Below are 24,059 nucleotides of genomic sequence, written 5' to 3' on the forward strand. Positions count from 1 at the left end.
ACACACACACACACACACACACACACACACACACACACACACACACACACACACACACACACACACACACACACACACACACAAACTGGTGTATAGTTACTTTACCATACATCAGATATGTTATTAGTTCTTATGGAAGCATGGCGATTTGTGGGAGCAGATTCCTGTTATGGTCCTTCTCTCTGTCATGTGAGTGACTGTAGGCTCTAATTCACACGACCTGAGAACGCTGACGTAGCCATGACTGGTTCTTTATTCTGCTTTCCTTAAAGAACAGATGCTCGATTCATTTCTCTCAACGTTGCCCAACTCTTTGTTGTTGCCCTGTCGGCTTTTTGGACTATTCATTTATTCAGCTTGATATGATTCTATTATATTGCAGATTTCCTGAGCGCTCTGTGGTGGTGTCTGACAAGCTAAGTCAGTCATATGATGGTATATACTTACTTTATATCTCAATCTCTGACATGTACAGTATTTTCTTATAATACACCCTCTATGCATTGTTGAGCCAGTGTGAAGGCAGATTTATAATTTTAACTGAACCTAGATCAGAGCCACTCATCAATCCCTGTCATCTCTATTCCCATCGCCTTCAACAAAGAACAGGCATGAGAACAGTGGTGCATGTCATTTGTAGTGGGCTCTAATGTCATAATGTAGGGTTGTAGACTGGGTGTATGTGATCACTAGGGCCGGGACGATATACTAGGACTAGGAATTGCCAGGGACCTCACGATACGATATTATCACGATACTTAGGTGCCAATCTCGCAGCTCATGATTCTGTATGTATTGTGATTTGATGTTCAAAACATATTGCTCTGTATGTCTGCTGCAGAGAGACGAGAGAGCATGAGAATTGATTTTGATCAGTCATTGCAATAAAAGGTGTGGACTCGAGTCACAAATGTGATGACTTGACTTGATAGAAAATAAAACAACTTGAGACTTGACTTGAAGCCTTGCAAAAAAAAGCACTTGCAAAAAAAATGGATTGGCTAGTGAAATGCACACTCTGCCCTCTGATTGGACCAGAAATCTATCCATCAACAAAGGTCTGGTGAACTACATTAGCGCAGTGAGAAGATTTTGGGGCAGTCCTGTGAAACTGAAGGGGAAAAGACATAAACACATCCGAGGTGTACAGTTCATTCCTAAAGTACCGCTTTACTTTGTCCACATTTTGTTACGTTACAACGTTATTCTAAAATGGATTCAATTTTTCCCTCATCAATCTACAAACAATACCCCATAATACAACGCTCGTCTGATGAAGAAGAAATGGACCAAAGCGCAGCGTGGTACGTGTTCATGATATTTATTGCAATCTGAACAATAGAACAAAAATAACAAAGCGAGAAACTAACAGTTCTGTAAGGTAACTATACAGAAAACATAAAATGCCCACCCTAGTCACAACCTGGCCTAACCAAAATAGAGAATAAAAACCTCTCTATGGCCAGGGCGTGACAGTACCCTCCCCAAAGGTGCGGACTCCGGCCGCAAAACCTGACTCTAAAGGGGAGGGTCCGGGTGGGCCTCCTTAATGGCGGCAGCTCTGGTGCGGGACATAGACCCCCCCCTCCGCCTCTGGCTCCCCCCACTTTGGTGGCGCCTCTGGTGCGGGGACCCTTGCCGCCGACCCCGGACTGGGGCTGCCTCTCGTGCCTGCTTCGCTGACTTGCCTCATGTCACCGCCTCTCAGCTTTAGCTACCTCCAGTTCCTCTTTCGGACGGCGATATTCCCCAGGTGGTCTCCAGGGTCCCTCTCCGTCCAGGATCTCCCAAATCCTGAACCCTCTGCTCTTCCTTACCACGCTGCTTGGTCCGCTTGTGGTGGGTAGTTCTGTAACGCTCGTCTGATGAAGGAGTGGAGCAAAGCACAGCGTTGGAAGGTGTTCATGATATTTATTGCAGTCTGAACACTAGAACAAAAATAACAAAGCGAGAAATGAACAGTTCTGTAAGGTAATTATACAGAAAACATAGAAATAAGGAAACTAGAAAGCCCACCCTAGTCACACCCTGGCCTAACCAAAATAGAGAATAAAAACCTCTCTATGGCCAGGGCGTGACACATAATGACAAAGCAAAAACAGGTTTTTAGATTTTTTTTGCCAAGTGTGTATGTGTAATGTAATATATATATATATATATATATATAACTGAAATATCACATTTACATAAGTATTCAGACCCTTTACTCAGTACTTTGTTGAAGCACATTGGCAACGGTTACATCCTCGAGTCATCTTGGGTATGACGCTACAAGCTTGGCAACCTCTGGAGTATCTTCCATTCTTCTCTGCAGATCCTCTCAAGCTCTGTCAAGTTGGATGGGAAGCGTCACTGCACAGCTATTTTCAGGTCTCTCCAGAGATGTTTGAGCAGGTTCAAGTCCGGGCTCTGGCTGGGCCACTCAAGGACATTCAGAGACTTGCGTTGTCTTGGCTGTGTGCTTAGGGTCGTTGTCCTGTTGGAAGGTGAACCTTCGCCAAGTCTGAGTTGCTGAGCACTCCGGAGAAAGTTTTCCTCAACGATATCTCTGTACTTGCTCCGTTCATCTTTGCCTCGATCTTGACTAATCTCCCAGTCACTGCCAATGAATAACATCCCCACAGCATGATGCTGCCACTGCCATGCTTCACTCTAAGGATGGTGCCAGGTTTCCTCCAGACGCTTCGCATTCAGGCCATAGAGCTCAATCTTGGTTTTATCAGACCAGAGAATCTTGTTTCTCATGGTCTGAGAGTCATTAGGTGCTTTTTGGCAAACTCCAAGCGGGCTGTCATGTGCCTTTTACTGAGGAGTGGCTTCCGTCTGGCCACTCTGCCATAAAAGGCCTGATTGGTGGAGTGCTGCAGTGATGGTTGTTCTGGAACTATTGATTCCCCCCCTCTTCACTAGACGATACAAGTATTGCGATACTCGTCAGTATCGTGGCGAGGAAAAAAAAACAAAGTGAATTTGACTTATTTAGGAAAACATCATTATGTTTTCATCCAGACTAGAGCACCCAATATTTCATATACAGCAGGTATTTTTAAGGACCAAGAAGTTTGATCTGATTTGTGTTTTCTTTTTTTCCATGTAAAAAAATACACAGCCCTAGTAATGACTACAGGTAAAGACAAACAGGGGAACTGGTGCCCTGAGTAAGCATCTAAGAGATGTGGCTGATATGGTAATAGTTTTAATGGTAATCAGCTGTGCTGTTCTGTAGTGGTGGCTGGAGGGGTCTGGGAGAGATGGGGAAATGGAGGAAGTTATGAAGCATCTCTCTCCCTCTCGCGCCCTCTGTTTGTTTACACTACCACTCGCTTTCCTTAGAGGCTTTGTTTTGACCTTTTTGTTTCCATGTGGACCTGGTCCCATGTCAGAGGTGATTGCGTCAGGATAATTCCTTCCATGGCAACAAACACCTTCCTTACATGACCAGAAAAAGCCCTTGGGTGTTTTGTTGGGAAATGGAACAATGTATGTGGGCAAACACACACACACTTCTGGACAATGGAACTGCTTCTGTAGCCATGGTCCAAATGGCCTAGCAGACACCTGTATACTCCCATATGGAGTCACTGAGTCAGCCCATTAGTGTGTTCCTCTTTCTCCCTCTAAGTACCTCTCTGGCTTCAGTAGAGTTCTTTGTTTCTATTTCAATAGATATCCCAGATGGTTCCTTGGATAAATATTTAAACTGGTGGTTTCTTGGCCAGTCCTGGTCAACCACAAGGATTTCAGAAGTGTCTTAATGATGTTCTGATATTACCTTCTTGGACAATCCAAAACAGGGTCTGTTGAAGCCATAACTCCCATAAATAGGACATGTTTTTTACTGTCAAATCCCTCTTGATTCCACATCTCACATATTGGCTAACTTCTGCAATCCAGGAGTAGCTAATACCAGAGGACTGTTGCCAAATCCTTTATTCTGTGGTGTATTTATTATGTCTTGCAATGGAAACCATTTACCGTTATAAGAACCAAACAGAAGCAAACAGAGGAAATGGAATGAAACAGAGGGACCTACCTGAATATGTCAAGTAGAAACTCTTGTTTTCGTTGCGAAACGTTTTCCATTTTGAGTAAACGGTTTAGATTAAATGTTTTGCAACAGAATCTGCGTAATGAATACACCTCTGGTGTGATCATTGAAAGTAAACTTGGGTGTTGGTCTGACAACCTCTTGTCACACACTCACTGACCTGAAGGCCCCGCCTCCTCCTCCTTGTTTGGGAGATGGGATACTTCCTGTATGGGATCAAAACACATATTATTTTTTAAATGTTTTGCTGAAAGAGACAGAGTGAGTGAGACAGAACATGAGATACAGATTGTGTAAGAGAAAGGTAGGTAAAGTAATAGATTAATTCATGTGAGTGCTTGTTTGGTAGGGGGTCTCTCCCAAGTCACAGAGATCACTGACACACACCCACACACTCCTTATGTGCTCCCTTTTCCAGATTCCAGAGCTTTCTAAAAGGAGAGTGATGCAGACCCTTCTCCTCTTTGCCAGCTTAAAAGCCAAGGATAAGGGCCCTTCCCACTTAAGAAAGAAGGGCTTTCTCCTTCCTTTAGTCCGCATCCTACATTCTACAGTAGTATACAGTCACACAGGAAGACAAGCCAGAGACAGAGCAGGGGTACTCAGACTCTCTCAAGCCTGCAGTAGCTCAAAGAGAGGGTTGGCTCACTCAATAAAACAAAACGGCTCTCTCCCTCTCTCAATACCCTATTTGTTCATAGAGAGAAAGAGCAGACTCCAGAAATGCTGCTGTCCTCCTAAGCCACCCACATGCTCCTTCATAGACTCTATTTCAAGAGAAAGGGAGAGACAAAGAGAGACAGCGATTACAAGAGAGCGCAGAAGCAACAGTATCTCACCTTCACATCGCACACTGTAGGGAGAGTAATCGCCAGTTTGTAGGTCAAGTGCTGAGAGTCTCACTGGGGATGATGGTGTTTCAGCTTCAGCCTCTTCTGATTTACTGGTGTTTTATAGGTCACACAACTCTCCATTATTCAGAGAACAGTCTCACAACACTGAAAACATACACAGATGCTAGTGTGTGTGTGTTTTATTTGGCCAGTGCAACTTTTATATAGAAGTGTATAGCAGTTTTATGAGTAATTTATTTGAGAACAATGTGTGTGGGTGTGTTTGTGTATGTGTGTGCGTATTAGTGTGTGTTGTATTCCTGTAGGATTGTTAAGGAATGTTTATTATTTTATTGTATGCAACAATAACCGCCCAAAAGTAATGATGCGTAGGCACACAAACAGACCTCTATACAGCATCCATCACGCACATACAGTGCCTTGCGAAAGTATTCGGCCCCCTTGAACTTTGCGACCTTTTGCCACATTTCAGGCTTCAAACATAAAGATATAAAACTGTATTTTTTTGTGAAGAATCAACAACAAGTGGGACACAATCATGAAGTGGAACGACTTCAAACTTTTTTAACAAATCAAAAACTGAAAAATTGGGCGTGCAAAATTATTCAGCCCCTTTACTTTCAGTGCAGCAAACTCTCTCCAGGAGTTCAGTGAGGATCTCTGAATGATCCAATGTTGACCTAAATGACTAATGATGATAAATACAATCCACCTGTGTGTAATCAAGTCTCCGTATAAATGCACCTGCACTGTGATAGTCTCAGAGGTCCGTTAAAAGCGCAGAGAGCATCATGAAGAACAAGGAACACACCAGGCAGGTCCGAGATACTGTTGTGAAGAAAAAAACACATAACTGAAATATTACATGTACATAAGTATTCAGACCCTTTACTCAATACTTTGTTGAAGCACCTTTGGCAGAGATTACAGCTTCAAGTCTTCTTGGGTATGACACTACAAGCTTGGCACACCTGTATTTGGGGAGTGTTGCTGCATAGCCATTTGCAGGTCTCTCCAGAGATACTCAATTGGGTTCCATTTTCCTCTGCAGATCCTCTCAAGCTCTGTCAGGTTGGATGGGGAGCGTTGCTGAACAATTATGTTCAGGTCTTTCCAGAGATGTTTGATCGTGTTCAAGTGTGGCTGGGCTACTCAATGACATTCAGAGACTTGTTCTGAAGCCACTCCAGCATTGTCTTGGCTTTGTGCTTAGGGTCATTGTCCTGCTGGAAGGTGAACCTTCGCCCCAGTCTGAGGTCCTGAGCGCTCTGAAGCAGGTTTTCATCAAGGCTCTCTCTGTACTTGGCTCTGGTCATCTTTCCCTCCATCCTGACTAGACTCCCAGTCCCTGCCACTGAAAAACATCCCTACAGCATGATTCTGCCACCACCATGCTTCACTGTAAGGATGGTGCCAGGTTTCCTCCAGACGTGACGCTTGGCATTCAGGCCGAAGAGTTCAATCTTGGTCTCATCAGACCAGAGGATCTTGTTTCTCATGGTCTGAGAGTCTTTAGGTGCCTTTTGACAAACTCCAAGTCGGCTGTCATGTGCCTTTTACTGAGGAGTGTCTTCCGTCTGGTCACTCTACCATAAAGGCCTGATTGGTGGTGCTGCAGAGATGGTTGTCCTTCTGGAAGGTTCTCCCATCTCCACAGAGGAACTCTAGAGCTCTGTCGGAGTGACTATTGGGTTCTTGGTCCCCTCCCTGACCAATGCCGTTCTCCCCTGATTGCTACAGGGGTTCTTCTTTTAAAAGTTCTGCTGTACTGCAGCACAGCTTGCGGGGTGCCGCAGATTTCGTTATTTAAGTGTACGCCATTGTTGCCAGAATGACGCAATTTACCACAATCTGCCAACATATACCACAAACGGTTGCGCCATAAGCTCCAAACTTTTAAAGGAAGAACCACTGTAAGTTTGGCCGGGCAGCCAGCTCTATGAAGAGTCTTGGTGGTTCCAAACTTCTTCCGCTTAAGAATGATGGAGGCCACTGTGTTCTTGGGGACCTTCAATGCTGCAGAAATGTTTTGGTACCCTTCCCCAGATCTGTGCCTTAACACAATCCTGTCTCGGAGCTCTGCGGACAATTCCTTCGACCTCATGGCTTGGTTTTTGCTCTGACATGCACTGTCAACTGTGGGACCTTATATAGACAGGTGTGTGCCTTTCCAAATCATGTCCAATCAAGAGTTTACCACTGGTCGAGTAAGGCTGTATGTAACAACATTTGGAATAAGTCAAGGGGTCTGAAAACTTTCCGAAGGCACTGTATGTAGAAGGGTAAAGTGATTAGTCATCAGGATGTATGAAAAACAGAGTAGTAGCAGTGTAAATGAATATGATTGTGTGTGTGTAGAGAGTCAGTATAAATGTGTGTGTGTGTGTGTGTTTCATTCACTCATGTTGATGCTGGTGACCGCAAGTGTTCTGTAGTTACTACCATATCACCCTCAAATTATTCTCAATGAATTGCAATGGGTTTGTTTAATGGAATATGGGATTTCCATCAGCAACATTCTTTCTCTCTCTCGTGAGTCTGTTATATAGGGAAATGTTCTAAAGTGTTCTGTACTAGCTGCAGTTTTCCTGACATCTGGCAAACATATGAGGTTTCTTTATTCACACACACACACTGATGGCTACACTGTGAGCGGGTCAGAAGGCCTGGGAATTTCTCTAAAACAATTGTCACATTTTCTCTAAGGAATGAATGGGAATTTGGCATGTGAATTCCTGGACTTGCCTCGGACAGTTGTGTGTGTGTGTGTGTGTGTGTGTTTCTACAGTATATTTGTCTCGTACACTAATGGTTCCTACAGTAGATTGCTCCTACTTTATCTACCATGTCCAGTGACATGTTAAAGAGCCAGTTTCCATGTCAATGCCATATGTTATCCTTCCTGTCCACAACTCTCTCCTATGGGTTTTAACAATGGACATGGGATTGTTTTGTATCAGGGAATCTCCACATTCATTTTTACGAGCAGGACATTCTGAGTAGTTTGGCTTTGTTGTCAGTCACAAATGTTTTGTTGTGGTGATTACACATTGGGCCAGTAGTTATCCTGACCATGTGACCTGACCAGGGGAAACGCAGGGCCTTAGTTCAACCGGGTCTTCTTTGACCTGGACCTGTGTCCCAGTCACGTTAATATTGTGGTCATGCTCAGTCGGTCATGCGTGAACATAGTGGTGACTGCTTGATGCGTTCATTAACCTGGCTGTGTGTGTGACTGGCAGGTGCATGTGTGAATGGCAGGTGCATGTGGGACTGGCAGGTGCATGTGTGACTGGCAGGTGCATGTGTGACTGGCAGGTGTGCATGTGAAGCTGTTTCTGTGGTCATGTGTGTGACATGATTACACTTATATTTTTTACATTGTGGCTCAGCGCTTATAATTATAGGACCAGTTACAGGCAGTAGACTATATATGTGTGTGTGTCACTAAGGGAAACAGAAGGAAACAGGAGCTAGCTGTACAGTCCAGTGTACATTTCCCTTGTCTTTATTGAGTTTAACCAGAGGAAATGTAAGATTTGTCTATATTTAAGAACTAATGTACGTCTTTAATCCTGGTTGCAATGCTACTTAGCCATATGATGAGTGACTCGTTTTCTGTGTATTGATTTCGGCAGAGAGAAGCCAGCCTCTGCACACTGTGCCAAGCCAAGCACTCGCACGCACAAGAATGACACAAATGGCACGGCACAAGACACACTGTTTACTGAACCAGTAGTACCAGCCAGTAGCCTCGTCTTCCAAGTAAGGCAGTGAGATCCTCGTGCACTCGTTTTCTCTCCTCCTCTCCCCCTTTCCTCCTGCTCTCTTCTCTTCTTCCCGCCCAACTCCAGAGAAGGCTAGGAATGTCATGCTGCATATCCCAGCCAGTCAGAGTGGGTAAAGGAAATATTCTCCTCTCCTCCCAGGCTGTCTACAGTTTGTGGTTACAGACAGTGTAGTCAACACAGCTGATGGTTTGAAATCAGTTGTAGACAGTTGAATGGTGTTGGTTGGTTGTGGTAATTTTACAAGTATATGACCTCATCAATCATACGTCAATTACAATGGGGAAAAATGAGGCAAAAGTGACCATAAAAAGATATTGGAGTGAAAGAGATATTCTGGATTTTCTTTCTGGACTTTTAATAAAAGTGGTTGGATTGGAGCGTTGTTGGCGTGGGTTAGAATCAGAATGTGTGGAGCTGGTAACCTCAATAACCCCTTCTGTGGGCATTGTGTCTAGCACACCCACACACACACAGCCTCCTTGATCTTCCTACTATCCCAAATCTGCTAGTCACCTGTGTGGAGAGGTGGAGGGTGCTGTACAGACCATAAAAACATCTCTGGAAAAGAGACATGGACCATAGCAGAGCACTGTTGGCATACCGAGCCACACCATTGGAGCATGTATTCTTTACAGCACAACTGCTAATAGGGAGACATCTGTGCACAAGCCTACCACAAACAACAACCAAACTGGATCCCTAGTGGCCGGATGTACAGGCTTTCCGCAAAATGGATGAGGAAGGAAGGGGGAAGCAAGCAAAGAACTACAACCATCACCACTGCTCAAGATCACTACCAGAACTCACATCTGGACAGGAAGTTTGGATCACTACAGAACAAACTCCAGGATCAGTTCTGAGAACAGCCCCAACACTGAGACTGACATGGGCGTATTCAGGAGAAATATAATTCACCTTTGTCCTACTGGTGATCCCCCAGTGCTTTCACTAGATCAGGCAGGGTTTCAAAAGCTCTAGAAAGGCTGGACTTGTAAAGACTGAAAAGAAACCTAAGTTCAGTATCCTCAGAAAAGGAACAGTTCACATGAGAACAGAACAGTGCTGAGCTAAAAGGAGGAGATGTAGCATGATGTACTACACTACCCATAATGGTCTGGAACGATATCCGGTGTTATTTTTAGGAAACTGTTTGGTAAGTTAACACTATGGTGTCCCGTCTCCATATTCTTACAGGGTTCGGACATGTCGCAGCAGTGTGTAGAAGGGAGATTCCAGATGTGAGAAATGTGCAGGAAGGCTTGGTGTGAGGGAGTGTACAGTTGGGATAGAGATAGCACTGTGTGTGAACTCTGTGAGAAAGGGACAGATTGCTAGAGGCAGAACGTTTCCTATGCTGAGGCAGTGAAGAGAATAGAGGATAGCCCAAGGGTGAGGATTCGACTGGGAGCCCTCTAGTGAGTTGTCCTGATCGACTGCACTGAGCCGATGGAGTGGAAGTCACAGAAGAGATGTGGTAGTTGCAGCAGCAGATAAATATTTGGGTGTGAGAGATTTTAATGCAGAATATCTACAATAAGTTTTGAGAGAATGTGTTCCATTCTCCCAGGCTGATGGCCTGGTGTAGGATCGTTTAGGGCCAACGTAGTGGAATGGAGTGGTGTGTTTTTGGGGATAGTGTATAGGTGCACGGTTAGATGGTGGTGCAATTGTCTTCCCCCTTTTTTTGTGACCAAAATGTGCTATCCACACTCCGACCTGTGAAAGGCAGCAATACGCAACACGGCGTCTAGTCTGCCGGAAATGCACACAAAGAAGAAAAAGGCATTATTGCATAATACTGAACATGTTAATGACCTAACACTGACTGTCTAACAGTGTCAGCACTAAGCACAGTGTTAATTGAACACTCAAAAGTGTGGACCCATATAGACACTGGCCCAGTGTTAAATTTAACACTGGAGAATTTGCTGTGTGGAAAAGGAATCCACTTTGAATATTTCAGATACACCCAAGTGCATCCAGGCATTTGGTAGAGGTATCTTCAGTGATACAATATTTTGCAACGGTTATCATCCTAGTTGTGGGAAAAGGAGCCAGACTACATCAGAGGTCATTATGGCCCATTAGAACATCTCACAACTCAGTAGAGACGGGGGGAACAAACCTGATAGTTGCACAACCTTGCTGTAACTCATTAACCTCTGTTTAAAGGGTATTTAGCACAACAGGCTAATCTGGTGATGATTGAATGGTCCAATTGGATGCTCCATAGGTTGTGGGTTCAAACACAGTGTAAGCTGTCTACTTTGTTAATTCTAATAATACTGTAGTTGAAACTACAACGAATACACAAACCACCCCTGGGTCCGGAGAAAGGAGAGTTAAGTTATCTCCATGGTTTTCCCCTCAGTGAAATCCATATCTGTGGGAAAGGAAGTAAGGAAGACCCCATCCCCTTCTCTGCCCTCGTCTCTCTTCTTTCCTCCATCTTTCAGGAGAAAATGCTAATGTCAGTGCTGTATGCATTCTGACGCTGACCAGACACACACTCGGAGCAGGAAGACTTTTGTTTTAGTTTCTGAAAACAACAACAAGCACTCTTCTTCCACATTCTGACTTCCTGATATGAGCAGTTGAGATAATATCCATAGCCATTCCTCTTCACTCCAGCTGAGGAGGTGAGGAGGAGAGCTATGTTTATGAATGAGTGAGATCTTATGTACTTTCTGTGGTAGAACAGAGGAAATACCTTCAAGCCAGACACAAAACATTGTTATGACTGACTGCCTTTGTATCTCATTCAATAAAAAGCTAAGCAGTGGTCTGACTGTCTATACCGCAGTTTCACAATCACTGTGTGTGTGTGTGTGTGTGCGTGCATGCATGCATGCACATTAGAGGTCGACCGATTATGATTTTTCAACACCGATACCGATTATTGGAGGACCCCAAAAAAAAAGCCGATACCGATTAATCGGCAGATTTTTATTTGTAATAATGACAATTACAACAATACTGAATGAACACTTATTTTAACTTAATATAATACATCAATAAAATCAATTTAGCCTCAAATAAATAATGAAACATGTTCAATTTCGTTTAAATAATGCAAAAACAAAGTGTTGGAGAAGTAAAAGTGCGATATGTGCCATGTAAGAAAGCTAACGTTTAAATTCCTTGCTCAGAACATGAGAACATATGAAAGCTGGTGGTTCCTTTTAACAGGAGTCTTCAATATTCCCACGTAAGACGATTTAGGTTGTAGTTATTATAGGACTATTTCCCTCTATACCATTTGTATTTCATTAACCTTTGACTATTGGATGTTCTTTAATGTTTACGCGCCTGCTTCTGCCTACCACCGCTCAGTTAGATACTTAGATACTTGTATGCTCAGTCAGATTATATGCAACGCAGGACACGCTAGATAATATCTAGTAATATCATCAACCATGTGTAATTAACTAGTGATTATGATTGATTGATTGTTTAATGCTAGCTAGCAACTTCCCTTGGCTTACTGCATTCGCGTAACAGTCTCCTTGTGGAATGCACAAGGACTAGTTAACTGTAAGGTTGCAAGATTGGATCCCCCGAGCTGACATGGTGACGTTCTGCCTCTGAACGAGGCAGTTAACCCACCGTTTCTAGGCCGTCATTGAAAATAGGAACGTGTTCTTAACTGACTTGCCTAGTTAAATAAAGATTAAATAAAGCTGAAAAAAAAATATATATACCGAATTCCGATTGTTATGAAAACTGAAAATTGGCCCTATTTAATCGGCCATATTTAATCGGCCGGTCCTTCTGTAGCTCAGTTGGTAGAGCATGGCGCTTGTAACGCCAGGGTAGTGGGTTCGATCCCCGGGACCACCCATACATAGAATATATGCACACATGACTGTAAGTCGCTTTGGATAAAAGCGTCTGCTAAATAGCATATATTATTATATTTATATTATTAATCAGTCGACCTCTAGTGCACATGCACTTCAGGCTATTGCAGCAACATTTTAGGGAGAGAGGTCTTGGAATGAGGGACTGATTCTCCCACATGCCAGGCATGGGTTGAAGTCAGCCACTGAGGGTTTTTGGGATAGACTGGGGGTTTGTGGGGTGCATCAATCAGTGGTGGGCAGCTATGAAGGCAATGTTGTGCTATACCACAGAAATGTGGCTGCAAGCTCCAAAGGTTGCTTCAGGACATTAGACATACCTGACCTATAGGTTAGATATGCATGTGTTGACGACGCTTCTGACACACCTATTTACAGTACACACTTATTTAGACACACTCATAAACACTATACAGACCATTCAGGAAAGTGCCAGTAGGTTAACCTACAGTATCAAAGGTGAGCGCACCGCAGTTTCAAAGGATTCAAGCCAAGTCATGTTTCTGCCCCCATCTGGTGAACAACAGTACTGCTTTCCTAACTCTCAGCTCACCACCATAGGACATGGCAGCAACCTTGTGAGCTATTAAAAGTGATACCAGCCAAAATGGTCTTTCCCACACAGGGAGGAAAAAGTCATGCTGCCTTTTCATAGCAAAATCACCATGGAAACAAACCCTTGTGATTGGATTGGACTCTGTAGATGTTTTGACCAGATCTGTGTCTGATCACAGCTTGTTCCACTTGCTTGTCTGTAACAGGGAGAAGGAGAACAGAGTGTAGCTACTTCATATAGATGGCATGTTCCAGTAAAGGGCAGATTTGTACAGAAATATTCTCAGAATTTCACAGTGAGAGGAACCCTGTTTGTCTTAGCCTTAGGATTTCAGGGAAAGTCCTGTTGCTAGGAGAGGGAAAACATGCTCTCTCTCTCTCTCTCTCTCTCTCTCTCTCTCTCTCTCTCTCTCTCTCTCTCTCTCTCTCTCTCTCTCTCTCTCTCTCTCTCTCTCTCTCTCTCTCTCTGTGTGTATGTCTCTCTAGCTAGGCCTCTACAGTAATTGAGTTGGAGAGTCCTTCAGAGAATCAGTCTTCCAGCATGTTTAGGGCTATTTTAGGGTTGTCTTGATTTGAGGCATATGGTCAGTCGGCCAGTCAATCAGGCGTGGTCACTGAGAAGTGATGATCAGGCTCTATGTGAACATCCATCCGCAGGTCTGTATGCTTATCTCTGCCAAGGTGATTATGGACATATACAGTTACGTAACTCTCTCGCACTCTCATCCTCTTTCATATAATGACTGTTTATATGGCTGTCAGACCCCCTAGTATCAATCCACTCTTCCCCCGGCCTCAGCCCTCTAATCTGGAGTCTAAACATTACCTCTATCCTCAGTATAGGGAGTTTCTAAGAAGAGCTTTACTTTCTGAGTAGTGACATTAGACAAACCAATGATGACTTCAGACAAACTAGTGGGAAAGTGTTGAACTGGCTGAGCTCTTGGGATTGAGCCTACTGGGAGATTTATGGTCAAATCCCCCCACTTGCATACACACAAAGCTTGTAGATATTTCTACCTCTGGTCCTATCACAGTCCCCTCCTTCTGAACTGACCTTCGCTCTCGCACTCTATGAGCTCTGGTAATTGGTCTCTCACCTCCTTTCTCCCTTTTTTAAAAACTCTTTCCTTTTATTCTCTTTCCCTTCACTCATCTGCTGGCACTCTGAGATGCTATCTGTCTGTTTCTAAACAAATACTGGAGCCCATGGGCCCTGTGCAGCATGGCCATGGATTAAACACTCACACCCACAATTACACACGCATACATACATACATACATACATACATACATACATACATACATACATACATACATACATACATACATACATACATACATGCACGCACGCACGCACGCACGCACGCACGCACGCACGCACGCACGCACGCACGCACGCACGCACGCACGCACGCACGCACGCACGCACACACACACACACACACACACACACACACACACACACACACACATACATACACACGTATACATACATACATACACACGCATACATACATACATACATACATACATACATACATACATACATACATACATACATACATACATACATACATACATACATACATACATACATACATACATACATACATACATACATACATACATACATACATACATACATACATACATACACATGCATACATACACGCATACATACATACATACACGCATACATACATACATACACACATACATACATACATACATACATACATACATACATACATACATACATACATACATACATACATACATACATACATACATACATACATACATACATACATACATACATACATACATACATACATACATACATACATACACAATACAAATAATTTTGGACAGATTTGACAGGCAGACACACAAGCATACAAATGATACACAACCACACTTACACCGACTTGTGAGGTTTATGTTGAGGTGGTTATTGTACCTACACCAGACCCAGGCCATTGGCAGTGTCCGAAAACCCCTACTTGGTTCTAAATAGTAGGCATTTTGGGTATATAGTATGTGAAATTTTGAAAATGTAGTATGCTGGGATGTCACACTCATTTTGGCTTTTCATCTAATAGAATTCTGTACACACTATTGAGTAATAGAATCGTATTCCGAGACCCAGGTGTGTCGCACTGTACCGAAATGAACGAATGATGGGAATCAACGCAATTACGCATTAGATGAGGCATTCTCAGTAGTCTAGTATGCTGTTAATTGTAGCTTACTACATTTGCTTTTACTAAACAATATGTTCTAAAAAAGTATGGAGTACGATTAGTACACAGTATGCAGTTTAAGTAAGTAGTAGGAAAGCCAGATTCTGGCCATGACCATTGTGTACTGGTTAATCAAACTCAATACCTTCCACTCAACACCCAGGAATCTCTCCCCATCACGAAGCATACTGTAGGTTATTTTCTTTTGAAGTCTGTTTGGAATCTAAAATCTTTTTTTTGGAATCTGTTTAGTGTTTGAGTATGCAACCGTTCTGGGAAAATGGCTTCGCTACAGCCAAGTCAAGACTCATACATCATCCTCACCTCCTACCCTGTACTTTCACAATCATTTCATTCCTCATCCTCTCTGTTCTCATCATTTTCACACAGATTTAATTCTGCTGTCATGGCCTATTGGTCCAGTATGTGAACTAGTGGAGAGAAACCCTCACACATACATACTCACACATGTACAGAGAGATGTTTTATACATTTTACTGCTCTCTGTTATTACTGATAGTCCCCATAGCCCTATAGACTTGGGAATATAGGTGATAACGCCCTCTTACGATCCCCTTTTCGCATAGGACCAGATACTCAACCACCCCACCCACTGGACACACACTGGTTGAACCAACATGGCATAGATGTTGAATTGACGTCTGTGCCCAGTGGACAGTCTCTCTCTCTCTAGCAGCACAGGTCATTAACTACAAATCTGTTTTTGTATGGATGTCAGTTCAGTCTGCCTACTATCTCGCCAATCTGGTGTTTTGGTTTAGTGAGATGCGAAACAGACTGAGAAAGAAAGCAAAAAGGGACATCTAAAAATAGGCTACTCTTGCTTTCATATCCTGTTACATCAGCATGTTGTGGTTAGAGAGTGTGTGATAGACATCGCAGAATGCTAGAGTGAGAACATAGACAGGAGATGACACACACACACACACGTGTGGAGACATTACCACATCATGCGTGTCAGTGTGTTCTGGGTTAGAGGGTTGGGGGTATCTCAGTCATGCAAAGAGCCTGCTGGAATGTTTGATCAGAGAAAGAAGTTTTATCTAACAGGAGGATGGAGGGAAGGAGATGGGGAGGGAGACCGAACAAACAGAAAAGAGAGAGCATTGGAGGCGGAGGGAAACGGAGAGAACAACACATGGACATTGATCACTGAAATCAGTTACATTTGTGAATGTCACAAATGTCAGTTTCAACTCTTCTTGGCTTACAGTATCTAACAATCATGGGGATTTGTCAAAATAATGACCAGTATGTACGTACATCTGAAGCCATACTGGTGTGAGCTAGAAGATTTTACCATAACAAGTAACATGTACATAGATGGTTCATACAGTCAGTAATCTTGCTCTCGCAAGGCAGGCACTCACTCTACCATGTTAATTGACTATTCCTCCAGCACATAATAAGGACATCTAGTCAAATCTCTATAAAAACAATAGGAAAGTTAGGTAACTGGTGTAAAATGGCTAGCTAGTTAGCGGTGCAAGCTAGTTATGTTTTAATCGGTGTTTCCATTGCTTTGCACGGGCTGCGGCTTTTGTGGAGCGATAGGTGACAATTCTTTGTGGGTGACTGTTGTCGATGTGTTCAGAGGATCCGTGGTTCAAATCCAGTTGTAAGCAAGGAGAGGGACGGAAGCAGCACTGTTACAGAGTGAGGAAAAGAGAAAGAAAGAAGTGGCGAAAGAGAGATATTGTATGAAGTAGAGAGGTTGACTTGCTGCAGGCCACACATATACAGTGAATGCAGGTGGGGCCTGAAGTGACGATGAAGATAGCAGGATGGAGTTCCAATCTGGTTTGAGTTTTAGAGGGTGACTGATACCCATGTTTACCAGGGTTCTCAGATCAGCAAGTACACATTGATCCACTTAGCCTGGACTTGAGTTGGAGCGGAGGCAGGGTGTGTGTGTGTGTGTGTGTGTGTGTGTGTGTGTGTGTGTGTGTGTGTGTGTGTGTGTGTGTGTGTGTGTGTGTGTGTGTGTGTGTGTGTGTGTGTGTGTGTGTGTGTGTGTGTGTGTGTGTGTGTGTGTGTGTGTGTGTGAGAGAGAGAGTGGGGGGTGAACAGGGAATTGTGAAAGGAAGTGAGGGTAGATGATGGAGATGTTTGTATGTGTGTACTGTATGTTTGAATGTCTGTACTATATGTTTGTATGTATGTTTCTATATTTTGTATTTATTTAACCTTTATTTAACTAGGCAAGTCAGTTAAGAACAAATTCTTATTTACAATGATGGCCTACCCCGGCCAAACCCGGACGACGCTGGGTCCAATTGTGTGCCGCCCTATGGGACTCCCAATCATGGCCGGATGAGACACAGCCTGGATTCAAACCAGTGATGCATCTTGCACTGAGATGTAGTGTCTTAGACCGCTGTGCCACTCTGGAGCCCCTTGTATGTATGTGTGTACTGTATGTTTGGGGTTCTACGACTGTGCTCTGTAGGGGTTACTTAGGGTTAGCCACACGTGTATGTGTGTGTGTGTGCTTCTTGGGAGTGTCACTCACATGGCGGTGAGCTCCTTAGCCCTGTCCTCAGTGTTGGCCCAGTCTCAGTAGATATACTCCAGCCTGCTCTGCCTGACAGGTCTATGGCAGCACGCCTCAAACGTGAGTGAAGGAACAGGTGGATCATTTTAATTGATTTATTTCACCTTTATTTAACCAGGTAGGCAAGTTGAGAACAAGTTCTCATTTACAATTGCGACCTGGCCAAGATAAAGCAAAGCAGTTCGACACATACAACGACACAGAGTTACACATGGAGTAAAACAAACATTACAGTCAATAATACAGTAGAAACAAGTCTATATACAATGTGAGCAAATGAGGTGAGATAAGGGAAGTAAAGGCAAAAAAAGGCCATGGTGGCAAAGTAAATACAATATAGCAAGTAAAACACTGGAATGGTAGATTTGCAGTGGAAGAAAGTAGAAATAATGGGTTGCAAAGGAGCAAAATAAATAAATATATAAAATAAATACAGTAGGGAAAGAGGTAGTTGTTTGGGCTAAATTATAGGTGGGCTATGTACAGGTGCAGTAATCTGTGAGCTGCTCTGACAGTTGGTGCTTAAAGCTAGTGAGAGAGATAAGTGTTTCCAGTTTCAGAGATTTTTGTAGTTCGTTCCAGTCATTGGGAGCAGAGAACTGGAAGGAGAGGCGACCAAAGAAAGAATTGGTTTTGGGGGTGACCAGAGAGATATACCTGCTGGAGCGCGTTCTACAGGTGGGTGATGCTATGGGGACCAGCGAGCTAAGATAAGGGGGGACTTTACCTAGCAGGGTCTTGTAGATGACATGGAGCCAGTGGGTTTGGCGACGAGTATGAAGCGAGGGCAAGCCAACGAGAGCGTACAGGTCGCAATGGTGGGTAGTATATGGGGCTTTGGTGACAAAACGGATTGCACTGTGATAGACTGCATCCAATTTGTTGAGTAGGCTATTGGAGGCTATTTTGTAAATGACATCGCCGAAGTCGAGGATTGGTAGGATGGACAGTTTTACAAGGGTATGTTTGGCAGCATGAGTGAAGGATGCTTTGTTGTGAAATAGGAAGCCAATTCTAGATTTAACTTTGGATTGGAGATGTTTGATGTGAGTCTGGAAGGAGAGTTTACAGTCTAACCAGAGACATAGGTATTTGTAGTTGTCCACGTATTCTAAGTCAGAGCCGTCCAGAGTAGTGATGTTGGACAGGCGGTCCAAGAATTGAACCCTGTGGCACCCCCATAGAGACTGCCAGAGGTCCGGACAGCAGACCCTCCGATTTGACACAATGAACTCTATCAGAGAAGTAGTTGGTGAACCAGGCGAGGCAATCATTTGAGAAACCAAAGCTGTCGATGAGGATGTGGTGATTGACAGAGTCGAAAGCCTTGGCCAGATCAATGAATACGGCTGCACAGTAATGTTTCTTATCGATGGTGGTTAAGATGTCGTTTAGGACCTTGAGCGTGGCTGAGATGCACCCATGACCAGCTCTGAAACCAGATTGCATAGCGGAGAAGGTATGGTGAGATTCGAAATGGTCGGTAATCTGTTTGTTGACTTGGCTTTCGAAGACCTTAGAAAGGCAGGGTAGGATAGATATAGGTCTGTAGCAGTTTGGGTCAAGAGTGTCCCCCTGTTTGAAGAGGGGGATGACCGCAGATGCTTTCCAATTTTGGGGAATCTCAGACAACACGAAAGAGAGGTTGAACAGGCTAGTAATAGGGGTGGCAACAATTTCGGCAGATAATTTTAGAAAGAAAGGGTCCAGATTGACTAGCCCGGCTAATTTGTAGGGGTTCAGATTTTGCAGCTCTTTCAGAACATCAGCTGACTGGATTTGGGAGAAGGAGAAATGGGGAAGGCTTGGGCGAGTTGCTGTGGGGGGTGCAGTGCTGTTGACCGGGGTAGGAGTAGCCAGGTGGAAAAGCATGGCCAGCCGTAGAAAAATGCTTATTGAAATTCTCAATTATAGTGGATTCATCAGTGGTGACAGTGTTTCCTATCTTCAGTGCAGTGGGCAGCTGGGAGGAGGTGTTCTTATTCTCCATGGACTTTACAGTGTCCCAGAACTTTTTTGAGTTTGTGTTGCTGGAAGCAAATTTCTGCTTGAAAAAGCTAGCCTTCGCTTTTCTAACTGCCTGTGTGTTTTTTACATTTTACCTTTATTTAACCAGGCAAGTCAGTTAAGAACAAATTCTTATTTTCAATAACGGCCTTGGAACAGTGGGTTAAACTGCCTGTTCAGGGGCAGAACGACAGATTTGTACCTTGTCAGCTTGTCAGTAACCTTCCGGTTACTAGTCCAACGCTCTAACCACTAGGCTACCCTGCTGCACCAATGGTTTCTAACTTCCCTGAACAGCTGCATATCACGGGGGGCTGTTCGATGCTAATGCAGAACGCCATAGGATGTTTTTGTGTTGGTTAAGGGCAGTCGGGTCTGGGGAGAACCAAGGGCTATATCTGTTCCTGGTTCTAAATTTCTTGAATGGGGCATGTTTATTTAAGATGGTGAGGAAGGCATTTAAAAAAATAACCAGGATTAGAAAGGCCTGCTCGCTGAAGTCTTTCAGGGAGCGTTTGAAAGTGATGAGTGGAGGTCGTTTTGACCGCTGACCCATTACGGATGCAGGCAATGAGGCAGTGATCGCTGAGATCTTGGTTGAAGACAGCAGAGGTGTATTTAGAGGGCCAGTTGGTTAGGATGATGTCTATGAGGGTGCCCGTGTTTACCGCTCTGGGGTGGTACCTGGTAGGTTCATTGATCATTTGTGTGAGATTGAGGGAATCAAGCTTAGATTGTAGGATGGCTGGGGTGTTAAGCATGTTCCAGTTTCGGTCGCCTCGCAGCACGAGCTCTGAAGATAGATGGGGGGCAATCAGTTCACATATGGTGTCCAGAGCACAGCTGGGGGCAGAGAGTGGCCTATAGCAGGCGGCAACGGTGAGAGACTTGTTTTTAGAGAGGTGGATTTTTAAAAGTAGAAGTTCAAATTGTTCGGGTACCGACCTGGATAGTAAGCCTGCAGAGTTCTGTAGAAGCTGCAAAGCAAATGGCAACAGTTACCACCACTATAGCCTTTCTTATCATTTGATCTGATCAAATGAATGATTCTGGTTTATGTTGTGTGTGTGTGTGTGTGTGTGTGTGTGTGTGTGTGTGTGTGTGTGTGTGTGTGTGTGTGTGTGTGTGTGTGTGTGTGTGTGTGTGTGTGTGTGTGTGTGTGTGTGTGTGTGTGTGTGTGTGTGTGTGTGTGTGTTCCCACTGGCAGGAGAGCTAAATGCTGTAAAATAAAGCAGAGGGCGTTGGAAAACTTGGGGTGATCAGCTGGGGGGATTATGTTGCCCTCTAGTGGTGTAAAATGGTCTCAGTCTATTGATCACTAATGCCGTTGACTGTAAAGTAGATTGATTGCTAATTCCTCTCTCTCTCCCTGTAGGGGTGTTCTGGGTCATCGTGCGGTGGAAAATGTGACTGCAGTGGAGTAAAAGGAGAAAAGGTAAGCATTCTGTCCATCACTCGGCAGGGTAGCCTAGTGGTTAGAGCGTTGGACTAGTAACTGGAAGGTTGCAAGTTCAAACCCCTGAGCTGACAAGGTGCAAATCTATCATTCTGCCCCCGAACAGGCAGTTAACCCACTGTTCCTAGGCTGTCATTGAAAATAAGAATTTGTTCTTAACTGACTTGCCTAGTAAAGGAAAAATAAACTCCATTGTCTACCAGTTTCACATTGCTCTTGTTTTCTTCACACCATATCTCATTCACCTACTCACTCATCCTGAGATTCCCACCTACAAACTACATATTCCACAATCCCTGTTAGGCACAAAGTGGCGAAAGGGACGTTTCTTATGGTACAGTATGCATACATTTTTGGATGTCCGTCATCCATTTCGTATGATATGTTTCGAATTACACTTAGCTAGGTGGCTAACCTCAGCTAGGTGGCGAACCTCAGCTAGGTGGCTAACCTCAGCTAGGTGGCTAACCTCAGCGAGGCTAGTAGTTACGGGTTAGGGTTAGAGGAAGGGTTAGCTAACATGCTAAGTAGTTGCAAAGTAGCTAAAAAAGTAGCAAGTAGTTAAAGTTCAAATGCAAAAAAAATTCAACATGCAACTTTTTGGGTTCCTAGATGTTTACGTTCTCCCCATGTCATAGGACACCATCCTCCTGACCTACTTTAATTCCTTTAGTTTTTGGCGTAAGCAACCCCCTGCCTTATGTAACCATACCAAACGTAACATATTATACTAATTTGTGTGTCACAGCTGTACATTTACTATGTTAGGAATAGTATGAGTCGAGGCAGGTCAGTCTAGTCCTTGGTGGAAAACGGCGAAACGGAAGGCCGACACGGAGCAGGAATCAGGCAGAATTAGAGCATGTCCAGACACACAGCTGGGTTGAGGCCGCATTCCCACCGGACCGAACAATCTCCCACTCACTTTTGAAAGGGTATCACACTGTTACAGTACATCCAGCAATCAGTGGTTTAAAATTGTGGTTAGAAGTTTCTAAGACACTTGAAGACAAAGTCTGCACACTGCCTGTCTTATCTCAAAGTAACAATGACACACTCAGTTCCATCTCCACCCTCTCAGGGATTCAAAAAAACTATTATGTAGCTGTTACTGCATGTATTGACTCACATTAGAGCCTAGCAACAGTGTCTTATCTACCCTGCATGTGTAGCCTTAAGCTCTGAAGATGACTCACTGTTTTAGAAACAGTAGCCACACAGACATACCACAGAGGAGCTGTGTGTTCTCTGGACCCAGGCCTTTACTGACTGTCTGACAGACTGTGCCTGGTGAAGTCATACCTCATGTCTGTCTGTCTGTTGAAAGGTGTTGAAGCCTGGCAAACCAACCGCTGTTTTAATTCTCCCTGCATAGTTTCGCTGTGATGATGTGACTTCCTGCCGCCCACGATCGGAGTTCTCTTCCCTTGGCGATTGGCCCGTGTCCTGGTTCTCATGGCCCAGAATTTAATGTTCAACTTCAAACCCCGTGTGAGCTTTAGAAATGGAGGGATATGGGAAGGGGATGGAAAGAGAAAGGCAGGAGGTCAAGAGAGTAAGACAGTCAGAAACACACACAGAAAAAAGGGCTCAAAAAAACACTGCTTTTCCACTCCTCACCCACCTCCTCTAGATCCCTCTCTCTCACTCTTGGCAGCAGAACATGTACTTTTAACAAAATATATATGCAACAATTTAAAAGATTATACTGTTACAATTCATATAAGGAAATAAGTCAATTAAAATAAATTCACAAGGCCCTAATCTATGGATTTCATATGACTGTGAATACAGATATGTATCTGTTAGTCACAGATACCTTAAAAAATAGGTAGGGGCGTGGATCAGGAAACCAGTCACTACCTCATGTGACTAACATGTGCCGTGCATGAGGCAAATCTCCTTCACATAGAGTTGATCAGGCTGTTGATTGTAGCCTGTGTAATGTTGTCCCACTCCTCGTAAATGGCTGTGCGAAGTTGCTGGTTATTGGCGGGAACTGGAACACAATGTCATACACGTCGATCCAGAGCATCCTTAACATGCTCAATGGGTGGCAAATCTGATGAGTATACAGGCCATGGAAGAACTGGGACATTTTCAGCTTCCAGGAATTGTGTACATATCCTTGCAACATGGGGCCGTGGATTATCATGCTGAAACACAAGGTGATGGCAGAGGACGAATGGCACGACAATGGGATCTCGTCACGGTATTGCTCTGCATTCAAATTGTCGTTGATAAAATGCCATTGTGTTTGGTGTCCGTAGCGTATGCCTGTCCATACCATAAACCCTACTGCCACCATGGTGCACTGTGTTCACAGCGTTGACATCAGCAAACTGCTCGCCCGCATGACGCTATACACCCATGGTCTGCGGTTGTAAGGCCGGTTGGGCGTACTGCTAAATAATCTAAAAGGACGTTGGAAGCGGCTTATAGTAGAGAAATTAACATTTAATTTATCTAGCAACAGCTCTGGTGGACATTCCCGCAGTCAGCATTCCAATTGCACGCGCCATCAAAACTTGAGATATCTGTGGCGTTGTGTGATGATAAAAGCTTTTGGTGTGTATGGATCATTTCAGGGATCTTTTATTTCAGCTCATGAAACATGGGACCAACGCTTTACATGTTGCGTTTATATTTTTGTTCAGTGTTCAATGG

The 24,059-nt window shown here is 43.9% G+C and overlaps 1 protein-coding gene across 1 annotated transcript in view; it reads left to right on the forward strand.

Annotated features, from left to right (window-relative positions):
* LOC124045179 (collagen alpha-1(IV) chain-like) overlaps positions 1-24,059 on the forward strand; it is a 58,596-nt gene that overhangs the window by 8,659 nt on the left and 25,878 nt on the right. Inside the window, exon 2 of the mRNA XM_046364434.1 lies at positions 21,312-21,371. Within this exon, the coding sequence (XP_046220390.1) occupies positions 21,312-21,371 (60 nt within the window). The remainder of the gene's footprint in view (positions 1-21,311; positions 21,372-24,059) is intronic.

This window comes from Oncorhynchus gorbuscha, linkage group LG01, assembly GCF_021184085.1.
Source record: "Oncorhynchus gorbuscha isolate QuinsamMale2020 ecotype Even-year linkage group LG01, OgorEven_v1.0, whole genome shotgun sequence".
Classification (NCBI taxonomy): Eukaryota; Metazoa; Chordata; class Actinopteri; order Salmoniformes; family Salmonidae; genus Oncorhynchus; species Oncorhynchus gorbuscha.